Source organism: Marmota flaviventris, chromosome 6 (genome assembly GCF_047511675.1).
Source record: "Marmota flaviventris isolate mMarFla1 chromosome 6, mMarFla1.hap1, whole genome shotgun sequence".
Taxonomy (NCBI): Eukaryota; Metazoa; Chordata; class Mammalia; order Rodentia; family Sciuridae; genus Marmota; species Marmota flaviventris.
Window position 1 is genome coordinate 117,824,523 of NC_092503.1, and position 20,762 is coordinate 117,845,284.

General features: G+C 58.8%; 1 protein-coding gene across 1 annotated transcript; it reads left to right on the plus strand.

The window, feature by feature from the left end:
* Positions 1-270: 270 nt before the first annotated feature.
* Tead3 (TEA domain transcription factor 3) lies at positions 271-20,672 on the plus strand. Its single transcript, XM_027943559.2, has 14 exons — positions 271-444; positions 573-1,077; positions 9,350-9,601; positions 11,320-11,384; positions 14,635-14,697; positions 15,634-15,645; positions 16,773-16,910; positions 16,998-17,047; positions 17,560-17,621; positions 18,193-18,326; positions 18,457-18,630; positions 18,837-18,977; positions 19,050-19,202; positions 19,370-20,672. The coding sequence occupies exons 1-14, from the start codon at positions 271-273 to the stop codon at positions 19,481-19,483; spliced, it is 2,037 nt and encodes a 678-aa protein (XP_027799360.1). The 3' UTR covers positions 19,484-20,672.
* Positions 20,673-20,762: the final 90 nt, after the last annotated feature.

The following is a 20,762-nucleotide window of genomic DNA, read 5'->3' on the forward strand; positions in this document are numbered from 1 at the left end:
GGGCGGGTTCGGAGGAGGGGGCAGTGGCGGGTAACGAGGGTCAGGTACCCACATCTCCAATAAAGTCGCGTGCCAGGCCAAGCGCAGCGGTGGTTCTTCGGCGCGCGCGGAGAGTCGGGGGCGGGAGGGTCCGCAGCGCGGGAGAGGTCCGGAGGGCGGGCTGAAAGCCTCTTCCCCGCCCAGCTCCCGCCTCAGCCCCGGGCGCTCCCGAGTCCCCTGCTCCCCGCCGTCGCGGGTCCTACCGAAACTCGGAGGGCGCGCAGTGTCGAGATGCCCCCCGCGGGGGGCCCCCAGGAGCGGCCCGAGAGGGAGGGCCCCGGCGGTCCGGGAAGAGGGAGAAAAGGAGAAATTCGAGAAACAAGCCACTCGGGGAGAACCAGACAAACCGGGTCCGGGCAGGGCGGGCACAGTCGCCAGGGCGGAGCCCGGTCTGGGGCCCCGGGAGTGGGGGGCGGGTTCTCGGGCGGGAGGGGGCGCCCGCCTCGGCGGCTCAGGACTCGGGTGGAGGGGTGGGGAGTCCCGAGGCCCGTGCGCTCCGGCTCCGCTGAACTCCTCGTGACGCGGCACCCCAGGCCCCGGACACCGACGGGAGCCCAGCCTCGGAGGCGGGAGCTCCGCCCTCGGCACCGCCCCAGGCCGGAGCCCCAAATTCCGGCGGGGTACTGGGGAAGGGTGAGGCTGGTGTGCGGTGGGAGGTTGGGGGCGCCGCGCCGCCGGGCGAGGAGCAGGGCGCCCAGGCGCGGGAGGCCAGAGCGGCCCCGGGTCCCGCGGGCGCCGAGTGGACAGCGCGAGCGCAGGCGGGCGGCTCCACGCGGGCCCGCCCCTCGCGGCCTGTGCCCGCCCCCTGCGCGCCCCGCCCCCTCCTTCCCGCAGCCCCCACCCCCGCCCGGCTCCTCAACACAAACTTTCCGTCCCGCTCGCTCCCTCCTCCACGCCCGGCGCCTCCCGCTCCGGCCCGGCTCATTCCGTACATTCCGGCTAGCCCCCTCCCCACGACCCCCCTTCCCCGACCCCCCTCGCGGCTCCGCGGGCCCGGTGGAGCTGCCCGGCCGGAGCGCCCCCCCGAGCTCGGACCAGGTAAGCCCGGCGGACGCCGGGAGGAGGCCTTGCTTGGGAGAGGTGGTTGGTTGGTTGGTTCTGAATCGGGGGAAACGCTCAAGAGGGGCAGGGTCCCGAGCTATTGTCCACCCTGAGCTGGAGCCCCGGATCTGGGTGCCGGGAAGTTTAGAGGGAAGGGGGAGAAAATCTCTCCGGGAAGCCCCGCCCACCTACCCCCCCCCCGCGACCGGGACTAGTCGGTCCGCGGAGTAGGGAAGCCGGGAGACTGTGTCCCCCGTGCCTTCGCCTGTCGGTCGGTTCGCGCTTCGGGTGTCCGCACCGGCACCTGAGACCGCACGGTTTGGAGGGCCTGCCACCCGGGACTTGTACCCGGGGCGCCCAGTCCCGGGCCCCGCCGCCCTTTGGACTCCCGGCCCGCGCTCTCCAGGAGCCCGCCGGGCCCCAGCTCCAGGCAGGCCTTGGGCCGGGCCTCCCGGCGCCCGGGCGGGTTCTTGCGCGCGGTGCCTGCGGCTGCACTGGATTGTGGAGGGTGTCAGGGAGCCAAGCTGTGCGCCCCGCCTGTGTGCCCCTCAAAAGGCAGGGGCTCAAGTTCGCTGCAGTTCTGCTGCCCGCGTCAGGATGGAAGTCGGAGTTCCAGCTCAGAGCTCGGAGGGGTGGGATTTGGGGCCTTCGCGGCACTTCTTCAGGGCCCTTCTTTAGACAGTAGAGTATTGGAGGGCGGCTGGTGCACCCTTTCCCACCGGGTCCCCTCATTGTGTCATGCCCTATTCCTGCCTGGGGAAAGGGAGGACTGGCGTGCTGGTCTGGGAAGGAAGGGTCTGTTTTCCAGCCCAACCAGGCTCTGGGGCAGTATCATTGAGACCCCACTCTGTCACCTTTCCCACTCTGTCCTGGTTCAGAGCTGAGATTCAGGGAAGGGGGCATGAGGCCCTGGGCGAGGGCTTCCTCTTTCTGTCTTCCCTCTCTCCAGGTAGGGGCAGAACCAGGTCAGGCCTGGACTTGTAGTCCAGCACAGAGGAGGGGGATGGGGGCTGCATACAGCTCAGAGGGTCTAGTGCTGGTGGTGGCTCTGTGTATCAGGGTCTCCTGAGGCCTAATTCTGTGAATACATGTTCCATCCCAGAGTTGGGTGCCAGGACATCTCCTTGACCAGGATGCTGCGTGCAACCTGGGGCCGGGAGGGAAAGCAGAATTCCTAAAAGGTTGGAAGCTTGGGGGGATTTCAGACTCCTATAGCCCCTTCCCAAGACCCTCTCCTCTAGAGGTACCCCCAAAGTACCTGGTTTTGTGCTCTTCTGGGTTCCTGCTCACCCTGTGGGCAGGGGATAGACCGATGTGTGTATCTTCCCAGATTGGTTATCTATCTGGTGAGGGTCACTTCAGGGTCCCTGTATCCCCACTCCTTCTGGAGTGGCTAGGAACCTATAAGCATCTCAGGCTCTTGCTCCCACCCCCATCTCCCAGGAGGTAACAGTAATTAATGCTAATTAGCACATATGTGCTGGGACATGGCTGAGCAGAATGGTCAATGGTTGGCAGGAGAGAGCTTTGAGTGTGTGTGCCTGTGTGTTGACATATGTGCCCCTGAGCATGCATGCCCTAAGCCCCATGCTGGCCCTCACAGGTTTGCAGACCCTAATATACACTGCTGGTTGGAGACAAACTAAATCAAGACGAGGTAGCTCAACAGAGGAGGTCAAGAAATTAGGGATCTGGTCCCAGGTGAACCTTTCACTAACTGTGTCAAGTTGAAGTCTTTTGGGTCTCAGTTTCCCTGCTTGGAATAAATGACTTTCTCGGGTGTCTTTTCTTGGAGCCCTCCCAGAGTCTCTGTATCCCTCCTTTACCTTCCTTCTCCTCCCCTCAGTGAGCTTGAACCAGGTGGGTTCAAGACAGTTGTGTGGGTTCTCCCAAATGGTGCATCGAAGAAGGCAAGACAGACAGGGTGGGAGGCGGTGAGGAGTAGCTACACCAGGTAGACATGGCTGAAAACTTTGCCTGCAGCAGGTGTCAAGGGACAGGGAGGCCCAGTAGAGTTGGGGAAACTTGTCGTCTGGAGTAGGGTATAGCAGGGCTAGATGAAATGGGGTATTCAGAGACCACCTGGATGGCTGCCCCTCTGTTCCACTCCCAGAGCCCTCTGGGGGCCCACTAGGGCTCACTGTGGAAGAGGCTGGAACAGGAGCTGCCTGTCCTACCCACCTCCTTGCTCAGGGTACAGTGGAGCAGAAAGGGAGTTCATAGTGAGAAGGAAGCTGGTGGTGCCAGCTGGGGAGCTTTGAGGGTCTGAATGCTGCCCTCTGTGGAGGTGCCCAGGAGGTTCCCGGCCTCTTTTTCCCACACAGGGCAGCAGAAGCGGTGGGGTGTAAAAGGTGGCCTTCAGGATCTAGGTCTCCGAGGACCTCTGGGCAGCCCTGAGGACATGGCAAGAGCCACCCAAGAGCCTCTCTAGTTAGAGCTGGGAGGTCAGCAGGTCACACTCAGCATTGTCCCCACGGCCTTTCCCTGGAGATCTGCTTCAGGAGTGGCTGCTGCCCAACTGGAGAGGGCCCTGCTCCTTCCCTTGGACCCACAGGGGGCTGGAGGCTAGGGCCCGTTGAGAATTCCATCCCCCTGCAAAACCTCAGCCCTTGGGGTTTCCTAGAGTGCTGATTGCTTCCTGTACTCCCTGCCAGGCTCGATTGGACAGGAAGTGATACGGGGAAAACAGTGCAACTGTGTGTGATGCTGGGTGTGCGAGAGAGGCCGGGAGTGTGACACTGTGTGGATGAGACCGTGTGTCGGATGAATGTGTGTGGGAGAGGCCTGTGCTCCACAGTTCCTGGGAGGTTGGAAATGTATGTGAGAGAAACTTTCTGTTACTTTGTGAAATTCATGCATGTGAGAGCCACTGTGACATTTTCTCTGTGTGACTGGCAATATAAGTCCCTGGGAGAATCTGCAAATCTTCACTGCATGCTTATGTGGGAAGCTGTATGGGTGACGTTCCCTGTGTGTGTGGCCATCACACTGGAGTCTGTGAGGGAAACTGCTTGGCCATCTGTGTGTGTGCCTGAGGAGGGTGTGCACAAATGTGAGGCTGCATGTGTCAGAGGCAGAACCAGTGACATCCTGGGTGACAGAGGATGCTGCAGCGTGACCAGTTCTGATGTTGTATGTTGTGAAACAGCATGAGATGGCCTCAGGTGTGACTGGATAGGACACTAGGTATGAATAAAAGGATAGGACCCACTGTGGCCGTGCTATGTGACAAGGGCACAGTGGTCACATCTGAGGTGTACTGTGGCGAGGATCTGAGTGTGAACACCGTGCACAGGGGAAACAGCGATTGCCACTCTGAGTGCGCATGTCTGTGTGAAAGAAACTGTGGGGTGTGACTGAGACCGGCTCTGTGGGTGGTCAGTATCTGAGCTGGTGTGGGTGATGTCCTCAGGGCTGTGCCAGACAGGGCGTGGGATCCTGTGGGTGATGCTTGTGGGGACCTGAGACCCCAATGCATGTGGCATCTATGTGGAAGACCATGAAAAAGATACTGTTCAAAACCATAAGAAGAAATGTCCTTGGTGCCACTCAATTGTGCACATAAAAATAGTTTCAATGGTAAAACTTATGTTTTATGTATATTTTGTCAGAATACAAATTTTAAAAAGGAAGGGGAGAGGCGCAGGTGACAGGGAATGAGCAGGACAATGGCAGTAAACAGAGCATGTGTGAGAGAGGAAGAGCACAGAGGAAGCCTGAGTGGCTGGTACAGCTCAGTGGGTGACCCAGGGCACCAGGGGCCCAAGATGCAGCCCACTGTTAATTGAGAACCAAGGGGTCCCCACTGATACCTGGGACTCCCTCCTTGGGTATGGGACCAGATGAGGGAAGGACAGTCTCAAAGAGCCGGAGAAGGTCCAGAACTGGTCCCTTCTCTGCAGGAGACTTGAAAACTCTCTCCAGCCTGCCTCCTACACTGACAACCTATGGATGAGCTTTGGAGAAGGGAGCCTGGGGGGACTATCCACCCCACACTGGTCCCAAGAAAACCCCCACCCCAAGTGGTTGGAGGAGGAGGGGTAGAGGCTTGATTCCCAAATTGGAAGCACATTAATGATCTGGGGGAGAGGGGCGGAGGCCCCCATCTCCTCCTAGTGGGCTCTGCAAATTGCTTCCTCCTGTAAAAATCCCGGATCCTGCTCCAGGGAAGAGGGTCCTCCCTCCGCAGCCTGGCAGGGTGTGGCCACTTGGCAGGGTCCTTCAAGGGTCCTTGAGCTGGAGGTGGGGGATGCAAACATCATCCTTACCCCCTCCCCCCAGCACAGTCTGGTCCTAACCAGAGCGTGGCCACTTCTAGGGTGGGAGTCTTGGCAGCTGGAGAACAGCTGGCCCACTGTGGGGCCGGTAGGTGGGGGTAGGAGGAAAGGCCAAGGGCTGGGGAAGCTCTCCAGGTCCCCCCCCCCTTGCCTTCCCATGCTCAACCCTGCTGCTCAGCCAAGCCCAGGGTGAGGACAGGGGGCTCATGCACTTCACAGATCCTCCCACACTTGAATGGAGGGCCGGGGTCTGGGGAGACAGGCTGCCCTGTGGACTGGTGCAGGGTGGCAGGGAGGCGGGGTAGGTGTGCTCCTGCCAGTCTGCCTTTCCCACCAGGGTACAGTTCTGAAACAGCTTGTGCTTCGGCCTGGACCGCCCTCCCCCTGGTGGAGGAGCTGTATAGGGCCCGGTGGGCTAGGGACAGGGACGGGGCTGGGGCCTCTGCAGCAGCTCAGCTCTGGCTGCATCCCTGGAGCTGTCCAGCCAGTTCTTCCAGCAGGTCTGGCCTCAGGGTGGGGAGTGGGCAGTAAGGTGCCCCTTATCTGCTCCAGGGCCCCAAAGCCTGCTCACCTAGCCTCCTAGCCCCTGTGCTTGCCACCACCACCCAGAGCCACCTTCTGACCCCGGAAGGCTGAGGGCCTGGGAAAGGCAAAGCAGGTGGGGCTGGTCAGGCAGGGTGAGGCTGAGGAGCCCACCTGAGGGCTGCGGCCTGAGCTGGAGGTGGAGGGCTGAGCCCTGGGACAGGACGGGGCGGGATGGCCTGGATGTGGCTGATTCCACTGTGGCCTTCCCCGTCACTCCTTCTTTTTTGGTCTGCCCTGACCTCTGGGTATCTCTGTCCTTGTCCCTGTCTTTCTCTGCACCCCCGCCCCACCCATGCCTGTCTTATCTGGGTTTATTGGCTTTTCCCCTCCTGTCCCCTTTACTCCCTCTGCTGCATGCCCCCTCCCTGGGTCTTGGTCTCTGTGTGGTGTGACCACTCTTTTTACTCTTCTCCCCCCACCCCAGCTTTTTCCATCTGTCTGTGGCTCTGGCACCCCGTCTCCTCTGGCTCTCTCTCTGGGACTCTTGTCTGTCTGTCCTACCCTGTCCCCTCTGCTCTCAGGCTCCACTCCCAGCCTTCACTGGGTCTCCTGCCCCTCTTGCTGGCACAGCCCAGCAAGGTGGTTTGCCCCGGGGGCTGCGTCCCTCCCAACCCCTGCCTGCCCTCCTGCCCCAGTCAGCCCTCTCTGGATTTCACACAGGAGCCTGTAGCCACTTCTGTCACCAGGCCAGTCCCAGTGGGGCAGGGGCCAGGGGGTGGGCACCTGTGAATCGCTGTCCTTGCCGCAAACAGGGTAGTAATTCTGGGAGACAGCAGCCAGGTGGCTCCTCACGCTGACCCTTCCTGCATGATGAAGTCGCTGGAGACCTCACCAGCCCCCAGCAGCTGCCCGCTGTGATTGTCCACTTGCGCACCTCCTCCTGGGGTAGGAACACAGCAGCAGATCTGCTCACTGGTGCTGCTGGGCAGAGGTCTGTTTTGGGGGTGCCACCTGCAGGCCCCTGTGTGGGCACCTCTGCCCCCAGGGGCTTTCCTGGAAGGTCAGTCCTGTGGGTGCCTAAGAGCCAGCATGAGGGACCAGGGTCCCCATTCTCTCCTTGACTCGTCCTTTGGGCCCCCACTGTGCCCCTCCCCCTCCCCAGCTGCCCTAGTCCTGCCACCAGGGGCCACTGCCCTGCCCCCAGTCTGTCCCAGCTCCAGGCAGGCAGTCGCTGCTCTGTTCGCCATATTTGGCCACAGTGCTCCCGAGGGGGCGGGGCGGGGCTGACATCACCCGGGAGGGGAGGGGGGGCACCTCCTGGACAAGGGAGGCCGCAAGCTGCTGCAGAAGTCTGGGGCTGCCAGGGCCCCCATGCACTGGGTCCCATGCTGCTCTGAGGGAGGCCTGGGGAAGGGGTTGAGGACTTCCCCAGGAGGGTGGAAGCCAAGGAACCCCTCTTTCCCTCCAAGAGCCAATTTGGGGAGAGGCCCAGCTTCCCAACAGCTTCAACATGAGAGTCCCTGGCCCCTCAGCATCCCTCCCCCACCAGACAGCACCCCTTTGTCCCCTCATTCCTATCTAAGCATTGACCTTGAGGCTGGGGGGGTCTGCATACTGATTCCTGGCGTGAGGGACAGGCTGGGGATGGGGGAATCTGGCCCTTCTGACTCTGGCTACCCACTGGCCCTGCAAACAATTTCCTAGTGGTCTTGCAGGCCTCACACGAAGGCATACACAGCAGTGTGTGGCGGCGGAGCCGGGGGTGTCTTGAAGTTGCTCCAGCTGCTTGGACTGAGGGGATCCCCTGGCCTGGACCCACTGAGCAGACTCAAGGCAGCTGCTGTGAGAGCTGGGCGTGCTTGGTTAAAAGACTCCAGCCAAATACCCTGGGCTCAGAACCAGCTCTAGCACTTACTTGCTGTGTTTCCTTGAGCCAGTTGTTGAACCTCTCTGTCCTTGGCTTTCTTATCTGTAAAGTAGGAATAATGATGTCTTTTCAGTAGGATTATGATGCGGATTAAATGAGTCAACATGTGTAAAATTCCAGAGCCATGCCTGGCACATGGCAGGTGCTGTTATTAGTAGTAAAATTAAGTCTAAATTCAATGTCTGCCTGATACTCAGATAACCCCATTCCACTAGTGACCCCCTTAGGCTTCTCAGAGCAAACAGGTTGCTCCACAGGGAGAAAGCCCCCATACCCCCACCCACACCCACCCCTGCTGCCATTCAGCAGGGCCTGTCATATTCCCCTCCCTGGTTCCTGATGGGCTCCCCACTCTGAGGATACCCTGCCCACTGTGTTTTCTGCTGCCCAGAGCAAAGCTCTAGGGTCACAGCCCCACAGGCCCTGTGGCCCCTGGACTCTGATATGCATCGGTCATGCAGGTTCTGGGTTGAGGGTTTGAGGAGAGGCTGTGCTTTGCGGGGACTGGCTGATGTGCTCTGAATTAATAACCCAGCCCGGCAACTGCCCGGAACTCAGTTTACAGAGCCCTGGCCCATCTGCTGTGTGGGTCAGGACAGGGGAGGCGTGTGGGTGGTTTACGGGCTGCACTGGGGCCCTGGAGGTGAGGGAACAGGAAGTGGGATGGAGGAGCGGGTGGGGTCTGGCTTGGCTGTTGGCGGGGCACCTTCTCAGCCATTCCCGTGCCAGCCAGCAGCCATCGTCGCTGTCTTCTTCCAATTCCTGGGGCATTTCCTGCCCTGCGTCTGGGTTCCTCGGCAAGGTTCTCCTTAGTTGTCTATTTAGGGAAGGAGCAGCCATTCCTCTCCCAGGTCTGGGACCCTCTTTATCCCACCAGTGTTCCTCAGCAAGGTTGCATTGGTTGGGTAAGAATGAGAGGTAGGGTCCCTGGTTGGGCATCTTCTCTGCTGGGCGAGAGCCACAATGTCCCTCTGAGAGCAGCAGAAACCCCTTGCCCTGTCCCTGCTCCTCCTAGCTGCTCCTCTTGGTGCCTTGGCAGCCGTTTGACTTGTGAGCCTCAGTTTTCTTTACCGCAGTAATGGGCATTGCTCCTGTTATCCCTTCCCTGCTGTGGCTCTGACTGAATGCATATGCAAGTGCTTTTCCCCCAGGAAGAGCATGTGTGTGTATGGGAAAGCAGGTGTATGGCATTGTCGCTGTTGCTGTTATTGGTCACTACCAGGACTATTTCTTGAGTGTTCTGACAGGCATTGTGGTTGGTACTTCGTCATGATCTCATTTAAATTTTTACCCCTACAACCCCCCTAAGGAGGCCCTTTCCTCATTTTACAGGGTGAAGGCTCAGAGAGGTAAAGTAGCTTGTCCACACGGCTCTAAAGAAGCATGACCTCTGGTGACCTCCATCCCACCTTGGAACACCTGGGAGCCCCTGCCCTGGAGTGGGACTGGGGGTGGGGGCAGGGTCCAGAGATGACTGGGGGATGGGAGATGGCTGTGGGCAGAAGGACCCTGGCACTCACCCTCCGCCTCTGCCCCCCAGGCTCAGGCCGTCCAGTGGGCTCAGGCCCAGAGCCCAGAGCAACCAGCACCATAGCGTCCAACAGCTGGAATGCCAGCAGCAGCCCCGGGGAGGCCCGGGAGGATGGGCCCGAGGGCCTGGACAAGGGGCTGGACAACGACGCCGAGGGCGTGTGGAGCCCGGACATCGAGCAGAGCTTCCAGGAGGCCCTGGCCATCTACCCGCCCTGCGGCCGGCGCAAGATCATCCTGTCGGACGAGGGCAAGATGTACGGTGCGTGCGGCAGGCACGGGACACGGACGGCCGCCCGGCCCCGCCCCCTGCTCTCTGCCCCTCACCCAACCAGTCGGGGAAGTCCTGGGGCCTGGGCAGGCGGCCTGCGAGTCTGGGCGTGCAGCCTGGTGTCTGGGGCCTCCTCAAACCAGCCGGGCGGCCCGCAGCCCACACCTCACCCCGCCTGCTCCGCCTCTCCTCCGCTGCCGGCCTGGAGGTTTCGGGGTGACTCAGTGGGCCCAGGAAACTGGGTCAGTCCAGTGTCCAGGCCTGGGCGAGGGTCCCTGCCTGGGAGGGTGTGGGAAGGAGGCCTGGGGGCGAGGCCCGCCAGACAGCTCCGCACAGCTCCTGCCAGGGTCGGGTGGAAGGTCACGCTGTGACCAGGGCCTGTGCTGGGAGGAGGACGGGAGGACGGGGCCTTTTCAGTTCTTCAGACGCCCCTCTCCCTGCCCGCTCCGGGTTTTCTGGCCCCTTCTGCCGTCTGGCTGCTCCAGAAGGCAGCGCGGGTCCTGCGCAGCACCACCCGAGGGAGCCCCCAGAGCTGCCTTCTCTGGAATAACCGGCCCTCTGACCTTCCGCCCTGGTCTCCGCCAGCTGCGCAGCCCTCCAACAGCCTGTGGCTGTGGAGACAGGCCCCCAGCCCCTCTCCCAATGGCAGGACTCTGGCAGTGTGGGAAATGGCAGGCCTGTGCCTCCTTCCGTTCCACCCCCGGTGCCGCGCCTGTCCTTAGCACCCGAGCCCCCTCTTCCTGCGTAGGCAGATGTTCCAGGGTGCCTTCTAGAGGGTGGGGGCTTCCTGCCCCCACTGCCACCTCCCAGATGGCCGGGGCAGCCCCACAGGGTATTTTTAGACAGGGTGGAGGGAGTGGGGTGGAGAGGGGCTGGGTGATGGGCGGAGCACGTGGGGATGGCTCTGTCATGGGAGAGGAATTTGGAGAATGTGGCCATTCTGTGGAGGCCAAGGGGTTGGGGGACAGTGGGCTTAGATTTTGGGGTAGAGGATGCTGGCACACACCCAAGCATGTGTCCAGGGGCCCCCTCACAGGGCCAGTTCCCCAGGGTTCCTGGGGGCTGAGCAGGGCCCCCACGAGGCTCACAGGCAGCTTGGCACTCTTAGGGGTAGGAGAAGCAGCAACCTAAGATATGGGACGGCAGGCACAAGGACACCGTGACACACATAGTGACACCTTTCTCACAGGTTGTCCGTGTAGGAGACAGGTTCCATACGTCCACTCCTTTTATCCTGTTTTCCCGGTCTTTCTTCACAGAGGAAGGGAAGGGACTTGTCTAGGGTGCCCCGTGACCAGGACACAGTGAGGCTGGACCTCAGTCCAGATCTCTCAGGCTGTAAATGGGCATGTGCTGAGGTGCCCACCCGCTGGGTCACCCAGATATGAACACTCAGCTTCCAAGCTGGTGACCCAGGAGAGAAGCACTGCTCCAGGCTGCGAGTGACAGGGGTGCCACCCAGGCCAGGCCCTCTGGGCCCCCTGTCTGGCTGTCCTACAACACACCTGCCCCAGGCATCTGCAGGACACCTACTCTAAAGCCCCCATCCCCATCTCTCCTGATGAGCCACCCCCAGGTCCCAGCACCTGGGACTCCCCAGCCACCCTCACCTGCCCACTTGTGCAGCTTGGGGACAGTGAGGAAGGGTCCCTGTGGGGTCTCCGCTCTGCCCTCTTCCCTCGCCTCATTTTCTCTCTTACCTCATCTAGGTCGGAATGAGCTGATCGCGCGCTACATTAAATTGAGGACAGGAAAGACGCGGACAAGGAAACAGGTACCGAGACCGGTCACTCCCCTAGACTGCACCCCCCGGGCCTGCTCCGAGCTGCCCCCTCTTCAGAGCAGCCTGCCCAGCCTGCCCTGCCCTGCTGCATTGATGCTCCCCTGTCCCGGGTGTCCTCCCGGGCCCACTCGTAGCTCCTGGGGAGGTGGCCCCACCGTCTTCCCTGACTACCTGCCACCCACCCATGGCCTGTACTTCAGGGCCTACAGAAAAGCCACCACCTGAGTGGCCCAGTCACCGTCAGGGAGACAGACAAGTACAGAGCAGGATGGCCTGGCTGAGACAGGGGTGTGCAGGGCACTGATAGACAGGCAGATGAGCATCTAAACCAGACCAGGCCAGGAGGAGGGCGAGGGAGGGCTTCCTGGAGGAGGTGGCACCTGAGCTGCATTTTTAAGAGTCAGAGAAGAAAAGGAGGACCCTTTCAGGCTGAGCAAGTTGGCTATGCAGATTGCAGTGCAGTCACACACCACGTAATGATGTGTTAGTCACCGGAGGCCATGTGTACCACAGTCTGTACCATGCAGCCTAGGTGTGTGGCAGGCTGTACCTCCAGGCTTGTGTAAGTACCCTCTGATGTTTGCACAGTGGCAAAACAACTTAATGATACACTTCTCAGAACTCTTCCCATCCTTAAGTGACACCTGGGTATAATCATAAAAATCCTAAATCCCTGCAAAACTCACTTTATACCAATTTATTTAATCCTCTCAGCAACTTAGGAGGTGGGCACAGTGATTGTCTCCATTTTTCAGATGAGGAAACTGAGGCACAGGGAGGTTAAGTAACTCCTCCATGTCACTGGGCTGGAATGGGTGGATCCAGGATTCAGCTCACTGGACAGGGCGAGCCACCCAGGGGCAGTGTAGTGTGGAGTGGGAGAGGCTGTTGTTCAGCTAGAAGTGTGGGTGACAGTGTCCCCCAGGGTGGCAGGATTCAAGGCCGGTTTAGAGAGAGTGGAAGGTGGAAGCTGTGGAGGAAGGAGGCCCTGGGTCAGCCAGGGCAGTGGATCAGGGAGGGCCCGGTGGAGGCAGGGAGACTGACCGGGAGGTGGAGAAGGCCCTGGACAAGGGTGACGGTGACGGTGACGGTGGTGGTGGGAATGGAGAGAGAAACAGTGATGGCTTCTGGTCCAGAGAAAGCAGTGGGTGGTGGCAGGAAACCCGGAGGGCCGTGGGTTTTGCTGAGTTGCGTTTGGGGTGCCTGGGAGTGAGGCTGGGCTGGAGGCAGGAACCTGGAGGAAGGGAGGGAGGCCGTTCCCACCTTCAGCCTCCCACCCTCCCTGTCTGGGGGAGATTTGGACCATTGACTAAACATTGACTAAACACCTCCCTGCCCCACCTCGAAGGTGCAGCGTGAATTCACTGAGCTCACTCTGAGGTTCCACGCTGCGCAGGCTCCAGGGGGCGGCAGGCAGCTGCCCACCCCGTCCCTGGGCCCATGAAGGAGTCGAGCCTGTTGGTTAAGAACAGGGACTCGGGGCTCAGACCCCAGGTCCAAAACCCAGCTCTGCTGCCAGGGGCAGGGGGGAGTCCCCCAGCCTCAGTTCTTCAGCCGTTAAGGGAGCCAAGGTGTGAGGGCTGGAAACCGTGCCCTGTAAGCGTTTGCCACTGTCACTGCTGTTACGGTCACTGTCCTTACTATAAACAGAGCTGTCCTGGGCCAGGAAGCGGGCGCTCTGAGCCCTGCTTCATGGCCAGCCTGGTGTTTACAAACCACCGTCCTCATCCTTCTCCACCAGTGGGACTCCCTCCAGCTTTATTCTCGGTTAGGACTCTGGGTTTTACGTCTAACGTCCCCTTCAAAAAGGGGACCCATCCTGTGGTTGTGTGGATGGGGCTTGTCTGTGTGTGTGACAATGACCAACTAGCTGACGGGAGTTTGGGACAAAGAAATGCAGTTTTAGTTTTTTTCAGATTAATTGCATGCAGCAGTTAATAGCAAGTGCCATGCCTCCACGTTGACCGAACAGCTGAATATTAAGTTGGGATTGAGTCCCATGTGACTTTCAGCTGTCACAGAGCTGGCCATTTGGAGGTGGTTCCCTGTGCCTACGGGTCTGAGGAGTCCTGGTAGAATAGCTTGGTAGGGAAGCAAGTGGGCTGGGGCATCCGGCAGCCTGGGTTCAAGTCGCAGCTCTTGCACACAGCTGGGTGTCCTAGGAATAATTGCTTAACCCCTCTGTGCTTAGATTTCATCATCTGTCAGAAGTTGGATTAGTGCTGCTACAAAGATCAAATGAATTTGTGTGTGTGTGAAGTGCTGAATTCGTGTGTGCTTAGTGAACATGGCATCTCGTGGCCTAAAGTGGTCCTTAATCTCGCTGCCCCTGAGCCTGATTCCTGTGTGCAGTGCTGCCTGGGAGGAGGCCTACCAGGTCCTAACCCAGTAGCAGAGCTGCTGAGCACCACATACATAGTAACTTTCAGGCTGTGATTAAAAAGGAAAAGAAACTGTGTCTCTGTGGGGACAAAAGCAACTTGCAGAGAAAGCCAAGAGCCAGTGCAGTGGCTGACAGTGGATCTCTGGGACTCGGTTTGTTCCTTGAGGACGTCAGGCACACGAGCCCAGGACATACACACTAAGAGTGGGATTAGCTCAGGGTTGCCCATAGAGGCTGCAGGAAGGAGGTTGCTGGCAGAGCCCGAGGTGCAATTAAGAGCACTTACTGTGTACTTACCCCAGGCCAGCATGTTAGTCCAAGGAGAGGGAAGGCACATGTGTTAGGAAAGAAGCTGGGTTTATGGGCTAGCAAGCTGCCGTGGTGGACAGGAGGTGGGCAGCGGTAGCAGGGAGATCTTGGCCTTAGTGTATGACCTAATGACTAGCTGGAGCATCCTGGCTATTGCTATCCTCTGTCGTGTGAGAAAAAGGTCTCTCCTCTAAGGACACCAGTGAGAAAAAGAGGGGGAAAGACACCCTTCCTCTGAGCTAGGTGCAGCCCTGTACCAGGGCTAGATTTCAACTCTCACTGGTACCCTCTGGCCAGGTATTTTTGTGCAGTGAACAAACTACATAACTGTACATGGTGGTCCTGGAAGACATGGTGGGCTCTTAATCAATACAAGACCAAGATGAGAGCAGAATTGGCAGTGCCAGGAGGCAACTGCCCACAGTTCTCCCATTTACATTTGGTCCCCCAGAGATGAGGGCTGGGATCACCCTGCCCATGGCCCACCCCGCGGCTGTGCCTCCTCACTGTCTGTGTTTTCCTCTCGGCGGGACGCGGGGCGGCCCCTAGGTGTCCAGCCACATACAGGTTCTAGCTCGGAAGAAGGTGCGGGAGTACCAGGTTGGCATCAAGGTATGTTGGGCGCCTGACTGGGGCCTCAGGCCTCCCTGGGCCCCTCCTCACGGTGCCTCTGCCACTCTGCACAGCCCGGGCCTCTGCCTCACGGCTCTCCAGCCCCGCCGTGCCTCTTCTCTGGCTAAGCTGTGTTCTTGCTCTCTTTCCGTTCTTTTTTCTTTCTTTCTTGCTCTCTCTCTACAGGTCTCTAGCCACTTGCAGGTTCTAGCCAGGCGGAAATCTCGGGAGATTCAGTCCAAGTTGAAGGTATGGGGCTCCCTGTCACTCGGCCTGGCTCTGCCCAGGAGAGGGCTGAGGGCTGAGCGCTGAGCGGGGGTCTCAGAAGCACAGGTGTGAGCCGGGAGCCCGAAGGCCGTGACAGGCTTCTCAGGGCCACAGCCCCTGGAGACTGAGCAGGAGCCCGAGAGTGGGGGGTGGCAGCCCTACAGCGAGAGAGAGGGAGACCGACTTGGGGCCACTAAGAGCCATCTCTCCTCTGATTCCTTTTCTCCTTCATTCTGATTGCTGCTTGCTAATCGCATGGGGACTCCAGGTGGGCAGGTGGATGCTGGCTGGCAGGGCTGAGGAGGTGGGCACGCCATTTCCTCATGGTCCTGGCTGCTCTGTGCCTGAGGACCTGGGTCTGGGGTTGAGGAGCTGCCCGGATGCTCCTTTCCCTGCCCCTAGCTCCCCATCCTAGACACAGTTCCAGGGGACAGATGCAGGGTGTGCCAGCTTGTCCCCCCTTCATCCTACCCCTTCCAGGGCACCCCCAGCTGGCAGGCACTCCCTTCGGGGGGTGGGCAGTGCCCACGGCTGCCTCTAAGCTTCCCTGGGCTCCCCGGGAGCTGATAGCCAGGTGGGCACTGGGTGGGGGTAGGTGAAAAGACATGTCCCCTTGCCCCATGGAGCTGTCACCATGTCTCTTCTAATCTGTCCTCCTCTCCTTCACAGGCCATGAACCTGGTAAGTTGCACCGCCTCCCGGGGGAGGGTCTAGAGCGCCACCTGTGGAGTTTTCAAATTACAGAGTCCAGGGGACTGGACTGTGGCTTGGTGGTAGAGGCTTGCCTAGCACGCGCCAGGCCCAGGATTCAGTCCTCAGCACCGCAGACAAACAAACAAAAACAAATTATGGATTATGAAATCAGTTTAACACGTTTGCAAGCAGCATTTGTAAAAATGAAATGCAGTTGTTCACAGGCTTCGGTGGGAGGCAGGTCCCCCGGAGGGGCTCGTTCAAACAGGCCTCTGGGACTTCCCTCAGGGTTCCTGATTCCTTAGGTCCATGTTGAGGCCTGAAAGGTTAATTTTCTCACCTGCTCCCTGGTGATGCTGGTGCTGTTGGTCCACGTATCATACTTGAAGACACCCTGAAGAAATAGAAATTACGAGTGTGTGCGGTGTCCATCAAGGGGAAATATTTTGGTAGATACTGCTAGGCTTCTGTTTCCATGGGTTCTGAACCTGGGGATTCAACCAGCCCCAGATTTTAAAATATTTGAAAAAGATTGTCTGTACTGAACACATACAGACCTCTTTTCCTTGACATTATTCCCTAAAAATTCTAATATAAAAATTTTTTATGCCGGGTGCAAGGGCACATGTAATCCCAGCAACTCCAGAGGCTGAGGCAGGAAGATGTTCAAGGCCAGCCTCAGCATCTTGGCAAGACCTCTCTGAAAGTAAACTGTTACTCGCACCCATGCTCCGGGCCTCTTGGGGGAGGACAATTTGCATATAATTTGTATTGCGCTAGATATTAGAAATAATCTGGAGATGATTGAAAGGACACAGAAGAATGTGTAGGTTCTTTAAAATGCAGAACCAGTTTACATAAGGGACTCCTGAGCATTTGGATCCTGTTCCCCATGGATCCCGAGGGACGGCCACAGTGGGCTATGGCATAAAGCAGTGCTGTTCCTCACTATGGGTTGTGGTCAGGGAGTTGACGTACACCTAGGCGATTGGGCTCAGGGAAGACACTCAAGAGACCTCATGGCAGAGCTGGGACTGGAGTCCACACCTGGCCTCCCAAAGCCCTCTGGGCCGGGGGGCCTGGCACAGGTCTCACTTCTACCCTCCCATCCCCAGGACCAGGTCTCCAAGGACAAAGCCCTCCAGAGCATGGCATCCATGTCCTCTGCCCAGATTGTCTCCGCCAGTGTCCTGCAGAACAAGTTCAGCCCGCCCTCCCCTCTGCCGCAGGCCGTCTTCTCCACGTCCTCAAGGGTACTGGATCCTGGGAGATGGGGCTGGGGGGTCTGGGCCTTCTGGGATTCATGGATCCTGAAGGCCCTGGCTTTGTCCCATCTGCAGTTCTGGAGCAGCCCCCCTCTCCTGGGACAGCAGCCTGGACCCTCTCAGGAGTGAGTACTGCAGGTCCCCTCCTGCCAGCCACGGGCTCCCCCATCTGGGCCCCAGCCCAGCTGTGCAGAGCTGGAATGCAAAACTATAGGACCGGAGGCTGCAGCGGGGCTCCCAGCTCTGTGCTCCTGGGCTCGTCACCTGCAGCCCCGCCATCCGCTTATGTCGGCCCTTGGTTTATTTTCACTGGGTTCACCTGAGTCAGGCAGGTGGTCAAACTACTGGCCTTCTTACAACACGTATTGTAAGTCACACCCGCAGTTTAATGAACAGCTTTCCAGGGTGGGGGTGGGGCTGAAAGGCGACCTTCAACATGTCCACCAATGGTGAGCGCAGAGGATTTCATGAAAGTTAAAATGTGAAAGAAACAGAAAGGTTGCGAGTTAACTTGTCAGCAGACATTCCTGGGCTTCAGCAGAAAGGCTGGGTGACTTCCTATTGGGGTCCCAGATGAGGCACTGGGGCAGGTGAGAGGTGCCAAGGAAAGCCTCTAACCACACCGTCCTGCCCGCAGCATCAAGCCCTTCGCGCAGCCAGCCTACCCCATCCAGCCACCCCTGCCACCCACGCTCAGCAGTAAGTGCCCCGGCAAGGCTGCCCACCACCACCCCTCCCTTGGCAGTGCCCCTGCAGTGTGCACATGTGTGCCAGAGTGTGTGTGTGTGTGCGCGCTCACGTGTGTGTGTTGTGGAACTCTGGTGTACCACACCTACAGGAGATTGGGACTTACAATCTTGCTGTTGCTTCCGGAACTATTGCAGAAAACGATATGTGGCCAAGACACAGCTCATTCACATGTGTCGCTGTGTCTGGAAAGCTCCCGTAAACATCTTCCCAAATTGTCTCTCTAGGTGTTGGGGTTCTGGGTAGTTGTTATTTTCTCTTTTTACTTTTTGGCATTTTCTGTTTAGACACATTTTAATAGTGACACAAAGAAGCGTGTGTGTCGTGTGCTGTAAGGGCTACCTTCTGTGGGTGTACAGTGTACAGGACACCTCGCAGGAAGTCAGAATCCAGCCTGTTCCTACTCTGAGGGGCACCATGGCACCGGGTGCCTATTTGCGCAGAGCCTGGTGCAGGCCATGGCAGTTCTGTGTGTGATAACACACCTGTGCCCGTGCAGAGGAGGCTCCATCTCACCTCACAGGTTACGAGCCCCTGGCCCCGCTGCCCCCAGCTGCTGCCTCTGTGCCCGTGTGGCAGGACCGCACCATCGCCTCCTCCCGGCTGCGGCTGCTTGAATATTCGGCCTTTATGGAGGTGCAGCGAGACCCCGACACGGTAATGTGTGTGGGGCGGGGGTGATGCTGCGCGGTTCAGGACCCTGTGTCAGGATCATGAGTCCCTGTGCAGCCCCCTGTCCAGGCCTGTGTGCCCAGTGCCCCTGACCCTGTCTGGGCCCTCCCCACAGTACAGCAAACACCTGTTTGTGCACATCGGCCAGACGAACCCCGCCTTCTCAGACCCGCCCCTGGAGGCAGTAGACGTGCGGCAGATCTATGACAAGTTCCCTGAGAAAAAGGGTGGACTGAAGGAGCTTTATGAGAAGGGGCCCCCTAATGCCTTCTTCCTTGTCAAGTTCTGGGTGAGCCACCCTGGTCCCTCCCTGCTCCCAGCACCCTTCCCCACCCCAGATGGGCAGCACATCCAGCTTCCTAAACTGACCCTAATCCAGCTCTTCTCCTGTGGCCTGTGGGCTGAGTGCCAGAGACAGGTCCTGGGGTGTGACACCTCCCACTGGCCTCTGCCAGGAACTGAGACATCCACTCCCACCCCCTGCCCTATTCCCAGGCTGACCTCAACAGTACTATCCAGGAGGGCCCAGGAGCCTTCTATGGGGTCAGCTCCCAGTACAGTTCTGCCGACAGCATGACCATCAGCGTGTCCACTAAGGTGTGCTCCTTTGGCAAGCAGGTGGTGGAGAAGGTGGAGGTGAGTGGGGCCATGGGACAGGGTGGGTGGGCCAGTATGGGCAGGCTTGGTGATGTCTTCTGGCCCTCCCAGACGGAGTATGCCCGGCTGGAGAATGGCCGCTTTGTGTACCGCATCCACCGCTCGCCCATGTGTGAGTACATGATCAACTTCATCCACAAGCTGAAGCACCTGCCCGAGAAGTACATGATGAACAGCGTCCTGGAGAACTTCACCATCTTGCAGGTGTGTGGGCAGCAGGGCTCACCGGGTGTCCCAGGAGGGCCACAGGCCAGGGAGCTAAGTGGGGTAGCAGAATGGTGGCTGAGATGAGACTTGAGACCAACGCAGAAGGGCTCATCCAGCTCCCTGCCCCTGGCTGCCCCCCGTGAACCGCCCTACCTGCCCCCCAGGTGGTCACAAGCCGAGACTCCCAGGAGACCCTGCTCGTCATTGCTTTTGTCTTCGAAGTCTCCACCAGTGAGCATGGGGCCCAGCACCACGTCTACAAGCTTGTCAAAGACTAGGGTGTTCTCTGCGCCTCCTCAAGGTTGCAAGATGAGCATCTTTTCCACACACCTGCCTGGCACCCCCAGGAGTCCAGGTTGAGAACTCTTCCACCTGCCAGGCTTCAGGCCCTGGACCCAAGAGGCCTCCCCGCCCATCCCTGGCACACACACTCCCTGCCACTGTTCTGCGCTTTAATTGTGAGAGAAGAGAGGAGGGCTCAGTAGTGGGGCAGCTTGCCCAGGGCACTGACCACCATCAGCTGGTTCTGTGGGGATGGAGGACCCCCTCAGGCTCCAGTGTGTGGCTCCTGGCCTCCAGGGGAATGCGATGGGCAAGGTAGAATGGAGACCCAGGGAGGCAGCCTGCAGAGGGGGAAAGAGCATCAGGTTGGGGGCCTGGTTGAGAGGGGCCCATGTTTCTTTGCATCTCCTGTGTGCCAGGTCTGAAGCCAGGCTCCTTATGTGTGGCCTGTGCAATCCTGACTCTGCAGCTCCCAGTGGGGGATGGGTAGAGCTAGAGCCCAGGTTTACTTCCTGGGGGCTGGTCAGTGGTGGGTCTGTATGGGAGTGAGGAGTGGAACTGCCAAGGACTGGTGGGTTGGGGGTCGGGATATAGTACCTCCTGCCAGCATTCCCCACTATGGGGAAGTACCTGTTTGGACAGGGCAGAGAGGCTCCTAGGTACTCGAGTCTGCAAGCCAGCCAGTGGCACCAGAGCCTCCATGTACCCTACAGGGTAAGCCCCCTGCTCAGATCTTGCCCTGGGCAGCAGCTTCCCAGTCCCGTTAACCCTTCCCCATACCCAAGCCTCTGAGAGCTGGTGGACTGTCCCCCAGCCACCTTCACCTCTGGGTATTTATAAGTTTCATATGAAGTACTGTGCCCCTTCCTTACCACCACCCCACCTTGCCCGAGCTTCCTGAAGGTCCTCACAGTTTGCATATTGCTCAGGCCACCTCCAAATCCCACCTAGGTTTTATAATGTTTATTATATATATATATTTTTGTGTATTTTTTAAATCCAGCTGTGATGGGTTATATTATAAATGTGGTTCTGGGCTGGGGCAAGGCCCTCAAGGCCTAGTTCCTGCTCAAGAAAAAAAAAAAAATTAAAGTTATTTGTTTGTGGGTCAGTTGTGTTCCAAATCTTACTAATCCTACTCTAGAATTCTAGCCTGTGAGTTCATCTGGTCCAACCTCAAATTTATAGATGGGGTTTCCATACTGAGTCAGGTCCACTGAACTAGAAAGACTGCGTGTCACTTGGATGGGCCTCCTGGAGGCAGGTATTCATTTA